Source organism: Henckelia pumila, chromosome 4 (assembly GCF_033568475.1).
Source record: "Henckelia pumila isolate YLH828 chromosome 4, ASM3356847v2, whole genome shotgun sequence".
NCBI lineage: Eukaryota > Viridiplantae > Streptophyta > Magnoliopsida > Lamiales > Gesneriaceae > Henckelia > Henckelia pumila.
Genome location: NC_133123.1, coordinates 8,718,691 through 8,729,500, shown reverse-complemented (window position 1 = coordinate 8,729,500; position 10,810 = coordinate 8,718,691). Strand labels below are relative to the sequence as shown.

Sequence of the window (10,810 nt, the reverse complement as noted above, 5' to 3'; positions counted from 1 at the left end):
ACCAAAGTTCCATTTATCAAGAAACAATACGATTCATGATTTTAGGCTTGCAGCATATATCGTCCAAACTCATATATATATATATCATCCCAGAAAGTATCGATCATCAAAGCATATCAAAGTCTCCGGTGAGTCTTTATTTAAATAATATATATATATTTTGTGTGTTCTGAATTGATATTTCCTCTGTGAAATTTTTTAATTTATCTGTCACGCCTCAACTTAGTTTTTTTCATATTTGGACGAACAATAGATTATTCTTGTAGCAATTACTTTGTATGATTGTATCCATTTTTATTTTACGAAAATAGTTAACTCATATCTCAAGTTGGTATAAGAATATATTGTAACTCTTTATTAGTCAATTCTACTCCGCACAATCCCACCTGAGATGGATATTACAATTTTTTTTTTTTTTTTTGTATTTTAGATAAATAGAGAGAGAATAAAAAACATAATATTTGATATGCATCATTTTTTCAATTTTCATTTATAGATACAAGAAAACATATCATTATTTAAAAACTACGTATAACCAAGAAATATAAAAAAACCAAAATCTCTTTTAACTCGTTAAGATAATATTTGAGATAACTTCTAGAACACAATTTGAGCTACCATTCACAAAATTTTGAAGCATTGCGAGTTGCGACTTCGACATGGAAAATTAGGCTTGAAAGCCTGAAAAATTCAACATCAATAAATAATCGTAATTTTTTTGACCTGACAATTTATATTAAATTATAATGAACTTACTTGAATATACATGGCCAATTTATGGTAATTTACATTTTTTTCGATTTTAAGGATTTTTCAAAACTGATGACGTGTCATTGGAGAAAGTTTATTATTATTATTATTATTATTATTATTATTATTATTATTATTATATGTTTTTTAAAATATTTGGGGAGGGATCGCTAAAGAGTTTTTAGAGGTTAATGATAAAAACTTTTATAAGAGGGTTTTAAGGATCATTGTTTTTAGACGGATTTTTTGTATGGATTATCCATTAAAAATATTATATTTTATGTCAAAAGTATTACTTATTATTATAAATATGGGTAAAATTGACCTGTCTCACAGGAGTATTACTCATTGATAATATACACCTTTTAGCCAAAATAAGGCATTCTTCGATTTTAATTTCACTGAGAGCACCAATTTCGATTAAAAATTTAAAATAAATAAATCAAGTGACCACTAAACTTTTATAGCGCCGTAGGTATCATCGTAATCTATGCTATTTATTAAAAAAAATTAACATATTTATATTAATTGATTTGATCCGTCAATGTGATACAAACGTTAATTTACATATATAGTCTATAATAATACTCGTGGATTTATATTGATAAAGACTACGTTTACTTGCATTGATAAATAAAGGATTACATAATTAATACCGACTAATCCTATGTTTACTTGCAAAATTGAAAATGAGTATAAATATTTCGGCCCGTTAATGATAGGATTTACAGATGACTTTTAGTCCTAAATTTTTCATGGGATTATAAATCTTTACATGGTGAGAGAATGATTTTTTTTTTAAATCCATCCAACTAAACATATTATTATTTATCCATAATCACTCTATATCCTATCAAATTATCTATATAATCATACTTTAATCTATTTTTGCTCAATCTCATCATTTAAATTAAACGCAACCAAAAAGATAAAAAAGTCGAAATCATAATCATGCTCTCTTTAGCATATATATCATAGAATCTAGTATCATCTTCGATTTCAAAATTTAAAAGAACTATCAATCAAAATTTTCCACCCCACATATTTCTTTATTATTTATATTCGTCAATTTTTTATTTGCCTAACTTTGATTTATTTAATATTCACGGATGTCTCGATCAGCAGTAACAAATAAAGAACAAACAATACATCATTTCCATTTCCCACTTGGAAATCAGGATTAATCGTAACTTATTGAGAATTGAGATTATGTAGGCCAGTAGGGGTAAAGCTCATCTCTTTAACAAAATTATATAAAGGATAATAGTATTTTAGTGTGAGTAATGTGACTTAATTTAATCGTTGGAGCAAAACTTATTTTTATATGAAATTAAAATTATTTTCATTTGAAAAATAAGTGTTGCTATTGTTCAATCAACTATTTGCTATATCTAGAATAAGAATTTTCGTGACATGACTTATAATTTTTCTGAGATTTCATTGTTTAATGAGGGATAATTATAATACTGCATCCTTCATCCAATTACGACTACGAGTAAGGCTGTCTGACGGGTCAACCTATGGTGGAACGGGCCGGCCCATTAAAAACCCACCTTTTGGCGGGTTGAGGGCGGGTCGACCCACCATTCCGGCGGACTGAAAATCGTCAACCAAACCCAACCCAAAGTGGGTTGCGGGTTAGGCGGGTCGACACACGGGATGGCTCACTACAAATAAAAATAAATATAAATCATTATAATTAATTATAAATTTCATTTCATAAATAAATATTAATAGAAACATAATAATAAAAATTTTAATTGTTAATTTCATACGTGTAAATTTTATATAAAGTAATTAATACAAAAAATTCAAAACTTTTATTAAAAAATACATATATCACAATAAAAATAAAAATAAAATAATAATTCACCAAACCCGCGGGAGTCGCGGGCCTAGACGTCTTGGCCCACCTTTCGTTGGGTATTTTTTTAACCCAACCCACTTAAATTGTGTGGCGGGGCGGGCCGATTCAACGAGCCTAACCCAAATTGATGGCTCTAACTACGAGGCATATGTTAAGAGCTCCACAAGACTATATGCATGATTTCTTTAACAACTTAAGCTAATCAATTTTAAGAGACGAATGCTAAATAATTGTTGGAAAATAAACCTATTTATAAAGCATATATTAGTAGCAAACAAGCTAATTTTATGTGTAATTCCAGTGCTCCACCATCAGGAGTTCAGGACACTGCTCGATTGCTGGTTATTTGGTAGAATAAAAAACTAAAAATACTCGATGTGTGTGAGATATGCATGAACTTGTATGTTTTTTATTTACATAGTAGTAAAAAGAAGCAGGCAGCGGACGGGAGAGGAGCACGAGAACCGAGTAGCAGTAAATGCATTATATGAAATATGAATCACCAGTTTGAAACAGACGATTGAAATTGCCTCTATAGGATTACAGATTGGACGATGGTAACGCAGAATTGACGAAATCTCACTAGAGCTAATTAGAAATGGAATAACTCTCAACAGCTTAGACCACAAATCATAAGTTGCAAAATTTAAGCTATCTCATATCCAGATCCTCCTCATCATCTGGATCCAACTCACTTGAAAGCCTCATTTTCTTTACATCCCTCTGCCCTGCCCTTCCCTTCTTTGGTTTTCCCCTAAAATTGAATTTGAATCGCATGTATAATAACACTGAACTTCGGTATACCAAAAAAAAAAACAAAAGGGATGGTGATCATTGGTACTTTCATTTCAAATTGAGTACAATGAAAGACGAGATCCATGTAGTTGACTCAAACTAGTATAAAGATTGTGAAAGGCTAATGATTCTGGAAATTAAACATTCAATCACAGGATTACAAAAATTAGTCAATAAGTAAATATTTATGAGCCACTAGACTAAATTAAAAATGTTGAAGGTGCACTTACTGTGTAGAGGCGGTTAAACCTCCACCCTTGGGCCGACTTTGAACCACATCCAATTTTCCATCTGCGGACAGAGGCAGGAGAGATTGAAAAAAAAATGAACAGCATTTAACCACCACCAGCCTCGACACCCAACCCAACCCATGACTTCAGTGTGATTGTAACCGTCCAAAAGTATAAAAAAGTTATTAGCGTAATGAAGAACTAACCTTCTCTTCCAGCTTTCAGCTCATCCGCCTAGATGAAGGGGAAAACATGGAAATAGATGAGGAAATAGAAACAAAACATTTAGCATGATAGCACCATCTTTCAAGTGTGCAAGTACAGTTTCATCTGTTCTGCTTATTTTCTAAATAAATGAAAAGCCACCAGTACAACCTGATTGTTTTAATTCCTCCCTGATAAAGGGATCATTATCAAATACTTGAACTGCCAAAAGGCAACAAAATGTTATCAGCCTATTCAGAACGGAGGGTGGTAAAACTTGTAATGGATTATGTGCACCATGCATGAGGTGTTTAAATGGCTCAGAAGTTCTAAAGCTCTTAAGTTTTGAGTATTTTATTGTTTTCAGCAGCACAGATTTTTTTGCGACGACATAAAACTATCAAAATTTTCCATGTTTTGATAAATATATATCCACAGGTAGTCATGAATGTACATGTGTGATCTATTCCAGCAGAGTGCTCAATATAAGGGATTTAAGGCACAAGCTCGAACATATGTATGAAGGACTGGACCTTGCACATACCGCAGGTGAAGTCACCGAGGACAATGAAAATACCCTATCCTGAAGCTGAAACTTTCTGGATCTTTTTAAGCTGATACACAGAGTACGATGTGTTGGACGTCACTAAAGCATCAAAAAGAGAAATGATAACAGGTATGAAGTAAAACTTCCCATAGTGGCATACAAGGATTATCAAGTTAGTGACATTTAGTTTGCACTTCTATTGTAATGATGTTCTGCATGAGTAAGATAGGTTTGTACATAATGAATAATGTTTTCCTCATTCTTTTTCCTCCTGACATCTTAAATAGAGCATCTACTCTCACATTTCAGATATCACAATTCAATATATTTTGCATGCTCTGTCGTTTAAACTACTATTGAAAAATCACATAAATTACCACAAAGAAGTACAGAGAAATAATTTGCACCCTTGAACATACACGAGTGAAAGATGCTTAAAAGCATAATAATTCCAGTGGTCAGCTCGAATTTTTCTCTTCCAAAAAGTTCAGTTCACATAATTATCTGTTTTAATGATGAATGAGTTTTTCATGATCTCCAACATGACTATTCGCACAACTTCCTTGTAGCGTACAACAACAGAATGCAGTGTTCAACCATAGAACCCAGTCAAAACAGTAGTAGTTCCATTAAAATCATAATCCAACAGGTTTGTCGAAAATGGCTAAAAGATTTGGTGAAAATACAGATATGCTCAATGTATTGATACATTGATATCAACCAGCTTTGAGAACTACAAACCTAGGTCAATAAAAAGGCCACTATAACAGTAATATGACAACTCAAAACTCACAAATGCACAACACAAGCCCCAAATTTCCACCCATAAATAGGGCTCATATCACGTGCACAATAGTTGGGTTACCAGGTCGACCGATTAAAATACAAAGTTAATGTCACCTAGTACAGTATAAAGTTGCTTACTGAGACGTATTCTTCGATGAAGTAAGAAATCCATCAAAACCTTTCAAGGCATTCCCAAGAATGTTGGTTTCTTGCAAATAGTTTGTCTCCAGTTCGTATACCTATGAGCAACACCCACAATACTTGAATCGAAAAACAACTTACATAAACAGAAAAACCTCATATAAGCCTTAATTTTCATCTGCAAAACAAAACAAAACACACACACACACACACCCCTGAAACAACTACAATTTCAGTAATTAATTTAAATTATGTCCAGCAGTTAAGCACCCCACAGATACCATATAAACAAAATGAAGAATAAAATTTGTAACAATTTAAAAAAAAATTAAAAAATTACCTGTTTTTCAACGCTTCTAAGTTCGTCCAGAAGCTTTTCCCTCCTCTTCAATTGAGAGGAGAGCAGGGCTTTGGGATTATTGAATCCTCCGTGCCCTAGATATATTATACTATATTAAAACAAAGCTGGAAAAAAAATATAAAAACAAATCGACAAAAGCAAATCCAAATTCCTTTGTATATAAAAGGATACGTGAAATCCAAGGGTTTGCTACACTTTTTTACCTTTTAACTCCATTTTTCGCGCCAGTTGCTGCTATTTTCTGTTGCAGAATTTGGGATAACGGTATTTTGAATGGAGAAAAAAATGATAGCATGTTGAATGATAAGGGACATTATCATTTATACCCCCATCTTTTTCACGTTTCCCGATCGTGGTTCAATTATCATTTCTTAAAAACTTAAAATTTCAACTTTAATAAATTATTATTATTATTTTTTTGACAAAAGACCTCAATCATATTTCGTTGCGTTTGCGTACTGTTAATTTTTTTAATATAACATCGATGTCATTCAACGTTACATCAATAATAGTATTGTGGTAAAATAAATAAAACTTTCAAAAGTTAGAAATTTGATAACATCAATATTATTGCACAAAGGAAGGGTTCTATTGTTAATTTTTTTTTAAAAATTCCGATACCAATATAATTTTACATAAATAGCTCAAACATCACTATGAAATTCACGTACTTTAGGGTCAAAATGGTTATAAAAGACACTCTATTTTTTTTAACCACGATGGAGTTTTTTTCTCACGCAAAACTTTCTGACCTTCTATTTCATGTTTTGTTTATCTTTTTTAATTATCTTCCATGATTTTTAAAATATTGAAGTTGACTCTATCATGATCTTACAAATATTACCGTGTGAAAATATTTTGTTTTCTTTGGATTGTATATACACATTGCGTATAACACAGTTACTAGTAAAAGATAAAATTAGAGAGTGACAAACGTTACCAAATTTCTTTTAACATTTTATATATATCTAGTTTATCGGTGCACATAACATATTTTTTAAAATTAATTTGATTTATATTCAAGTAATATTATAATTGTAAAAATTATCGAAAAACTAAACTGCAATTTGAAATGTCGAAATAAAAAAAAACTAAAGGAAAAAAAAAAACAAAAAGTGTAATATATAAGTTATATAAGGACAAATTTGACAAAAAAAGATGGTGTCTCTTTTTACCTATTAGTCAGATTTTTATATATAGTATAGATAAAAAAAAAAATCATATACAATTATATGTACTAATCATATTATAATTTTAAATTTACATAAAATACCCTCCATCTTTTCAAACTAATTACATAAATTTTTTTTTTTTTTTTGACGAAAGTTTGTAACTTTATTAAGAAATATCACTCATTCATTACAAGGTTTACAATTCAAGTGGAAAAATTTTCAGACATCCAACAAAAAAATGCAGGGAAAGAACAAGCAAACTTTGCTAAAAAAAATGGGCCACATAATTGGCTGTTCGTTTAACATGGAAAAACAAAATTATATCTAGGTTCGCAATACGGTTGTTAATATCTGAAGCGTAGAGACCCACATAAGATCACCACAAGACACCGATCTTAGTTATGTGCTATATTAAATACCATTTTTTATATATATATTTTTTAATTTTATTCTAAAATTTTAATTTCAGAAATTAATAATTTTTTTTATTGTTTCAAAATTGGAAAAATATATTTCGTTCTTTTAATCTTTTACGAACCGAATCCGATAGTTTTGATAATATGTGAATTTCATACAAAAATGAAAAACTTAAATCAATTACTATATATAAAGTTACAAAACAGTCAGGCCTTAGGCCTATGAATATTGGGCTGGCTTTTTGTGGCCCATTCCCAAATTCGGTAGACTGTCATTTCCTACCAAACCCACACATTCTTTCAGAAAATAAATTTGCCAATCGACAAAAAATAAAAAAATAAAAAGATAAAATATAGAAGAATATATACCATAACCACTACAAATGAATTTCTTCTTCCGGTACTTTTTATTTTTCTTTCCCTTTTTTTTCCCTTTCGGTGTTTACATTTTCTCCATTTGCTGTACAATAATCTCCTCAACTGTGGCCATGTCGTTCCGTGGAGTAGGGGTCTGTTTCTTTTGCTATGTTTCTATGTTTTTGTGGTATTTTTACGTTTTACTTCTGTGATTGGTCGACCGATTTGTTTATGTATTAGCGTTCTGATCTTGTAGTTTATATCTTTATGTTTGTGTTTTTTGTTTGCTAAATTATTGAATCTCTGTGAGAAACTACAGTTAAAGTAAGGTGTTGCGGATCTTCTTGCTTTGTAGTTTAATTTGAAGACTTAAAGTAGCATCCTTGGATATGGTCTTGTTCTTGTTTGCTTATGTATTACACGATCCGCTTGGATTTATATTCATCTGGGTTGATTTCTACCCATTGTAGGGTTGGTTTGTTGCCGTTACTTTCCTTGCGTATGGTTTGTTTTGTTGGCCTACAAAGAATTGGAATTTGGAACTAGCATGATAATTTGTTTTGTGATTTGGATTCCTGGTGTCAGGGTTGTAAAAAATATTTGCACTGGTTTGTGGGTGGAGGATTTTCTAGTGTTTGGAAATTGGAGTCATGGAAAGGTCCAAGTTGGTCCTTTTGAAATTGGTTTGATGGAGCATAGGATGTATCCTCGATTTTTCGTGGGCTCATAAATTGGCATTTGATGTTAATTTTTTTTAATTAAATTTGGTTGTATGATATCTGAGTTAATTGTTGAATGCTTGACCATTCCAAGAACCCTCCTGGCTAACAGAGTCACTAACTGTGTGATAAAAAATTATCATGCCATGCATGTTTTATCTGCGACATTGTATTTTCTTTTCTGCTATTTTTGGGCCATGCATCGACTTGACAGTTAAATAATCAAATAAACAACCATGCACGATGCATCTAACTTAATTTTGTTGATCAGCTATTTTCATCTAGATTAATATGTGTGCAGGATATTGTCTGTAAATTTATGTTATTCTGATTTACTCTTAAGTTTTTTTTTTACCTATATTTACTATCTCAGAGAAATGCATCCTCCGGGATGGGTGTCGCTGATCACTGCAAAACCACGTACATGGAACTGCAACGGAAGAAGGTACACCGCTATGTAATTTTCAAGATTGAAGAAAAGAAAAGTGAAGTTGTGGTCGAGAAGACCGGCAGCCTGGCTGAGAGCTACGAAGATTTCACTGCATCTCTTCCCGAGAATGACTGCCGATATGCTGTTTATGACTTCGATTATGTGACTTCTGAGAACTGCCAAAAGAGCAAGATCTTCTTTATAGCATGGTCTCTCTTTCTGTCACTCTCTAATGCAAACAATTTCTTGTAGGCAACTCATGCACATATCCTTTCACACTTGAGAATGACTTAGTTTAACCCCTTCGTTTAGATTGGTTTCCTTGTGATATATTTTGGAAACAATCCCCATTTTCAAAATGCTCTCTCTTTTTATGGCATGTTCTTTGCAACTCACTGTTTTACTGTCCAGTTTAAGGTGATTTTGTTTTGCATACTTATTTGTCTATCTCAATAACTATTTCCACATTTAAAAAAAAAAAAACTGTTTCATTTGTTATTGTGCTGAATGCAATGCAGTGTTAGGCCAAACCCAGCCTGTTTAATTGGTCCTTCAAAATTTTCCAACTCAAGTGGGAGAAATAATGTTTGAAATCAGGTGAAACAGACACCACACAATGGCTATCCCTTCTACCTAAGTGTCTTTCTCCTTCCTTTGTTCTGTTTATGAGTTTTGAACTTCTTGCAATGATCTAGGAACCAGTGACCATCCCATTTCACAAATCCAAGTGAAACCAGTTGATAGAAAACAATATTGCTGTGAGTTTAGAGTTTAGACGAGTGTAACAAATTCTGGATTTTGGTTACATTTGTTGATTGAGTGCTTGGATACTCTAAATTTAAGTGCATTTTGGATAATACAAATATTTGTTGCATATAGGATGAAACTAAGTTTACTGTTTAAGATGTTTGGCTTTGAAATCAAAACAAGAATTTGTGGTCAGACTTCAGAGTTTTGTACTGATGAAATTGTTGTATCTTCTCTTGTCATCAACCTCACCTAAATGTACCAAATTGTCCACTTTCTGGTATGTTTTGTGTGTTGAATATTAGAATCTACAGGGTGCAGGCTTCTTTTGGTTATATTTTGAAACTTATCTTTTCTCTTAATGTTTTACTATCCTGGTGTTGTGTGCATGATTTTTATGCAGCATATAAATGTTGCATCCCCTTCATGACTTCCTTCCCCACCGAAAGCCAGAGAAAAATCTTCGATTGCATATAGTTATTCAAATGACAACGAGGTGATAACCATCATTGAGATTTTCATGTTCCTTTCAGGTCTCCTTCCACCTCTCGGATCCGTGCAAAGATGCTCTACGCCACATCCAAGGAAAGGTTTAGGAGGGAACTGGAAGGTATACATTATGAAATTCAGGCAACCGACCCTACTGAAATGAACCTTGAAGTGATCAAGGAACGTGCTAGTTGAAGCGGTTGCTATTGTGGAATTGTTCCACAGATGAAAGATAGGTAATATATTATGGAGCGTCTCCAAGAACTAGAAGTTCCTTGGAATTCTTGTGTATGCTTTTATACATGGCTTAACTAAAAATAATCCAACCCCTGGGAAGGCTGATTTGGAACTCATTGTTTTTCCTGTTACGGGTATTACGCTGTTCCTCTTCTCATGATGCTTCCCAATGAAGAATATTTGTGACTATGTCTATTGACAGTTGAATACTAAAATATTGTGTGCTTCCGTTAAATTGTGCATGTGCCTTTTGAAATATGAGGTTAAAAATTGCAGATGCCTTTTTTTTTTTTTGTTGCTGTTGAGCATTCGCATGATACCAGAAAACAACGCCTTGCCTAAACTGACTTTTCCATCCTCTTGTGAGGAAGATAGAATGAAGGGAGGTGGATGTGATAAAGTACAGATAATTGAGCCACAACAGAGACGAGTTAGAGTTTTGGCGCAATTTTTTAGAATTCCAGGTGCCAGATCAGTGTATAGGCCACCTAAACTGAAATTAAGTCGCTGGGCAGATTTCACGGTATTTTATAATAAATCACATATTATAACTCTAACACAA

General features: G+C 32.4%; 2 protein-coding genes across 3 annotated transcripts; one reads left to right on the top strand and one right to left on the bottom strand.

The window, feature by feature from the left end:
• Positions 1–3,071: 3,071 nt before the first annotated feature.
• Positions 3,072–6,020, bottom strand: LOC140865896 (uncharacterized). The gene is made up of 7 exons (XM_073270728.1): positions 5,885–6,020; positions 5,661–5,755; positions 5,318–5,418; positions 4,391–4,460; positions 3,849–3,876; positions 3,643–3,703; positions 3,072–3,371 (listed from the first exon to the last, which is right to left on the bottom strand). The coding sequence occupies exons 1-7, from the start codon at positions 5,895–5,897 to the stop codon at positions 3,269–3,271; spliced, it is 471 nt and encodes a 156-aa protein (XP_073126829.1). The 5' UTR covers positions 5,898–6,020; the 3' UTR covers positions 3,072–3,268.
• A 1,546-nt stretch (positions 6,021–7,566) lies between these two features.
• Positions 7,567–10,521, top strand: LOC140860305 (actin-depolymerizing factor). 2 transcript variants are annotated; one of them, XM_073263251.1, is made up of 3 exons: positions 7,567–7,669; positions 8,719–8,984; positions 10,056–10,521. In XM_073263251.1, exons 2-3 carry the CDS (start codon positions 8,737–8,739, stop codon positions 10,204–10,206), a joined length of 399 nt encoding a protein of 132 aa, XP_073119352.1. In that variant the 5' UTR covers positions 7,567–7,669; positions 8,719–8,736; the 3' UTR covers positions 10,207–10,521. The 2 variants fall into 2 exon arrangements, with proteins under 2 accessions (XP_073119352.1, XP_073119351.1); XM_073263250.1 differs by having other exon boundaries at positions 7,645–7,778.
• The last annotated feature ends 289 nt before the right edge of the window (positions 10,522–10,810 follow it).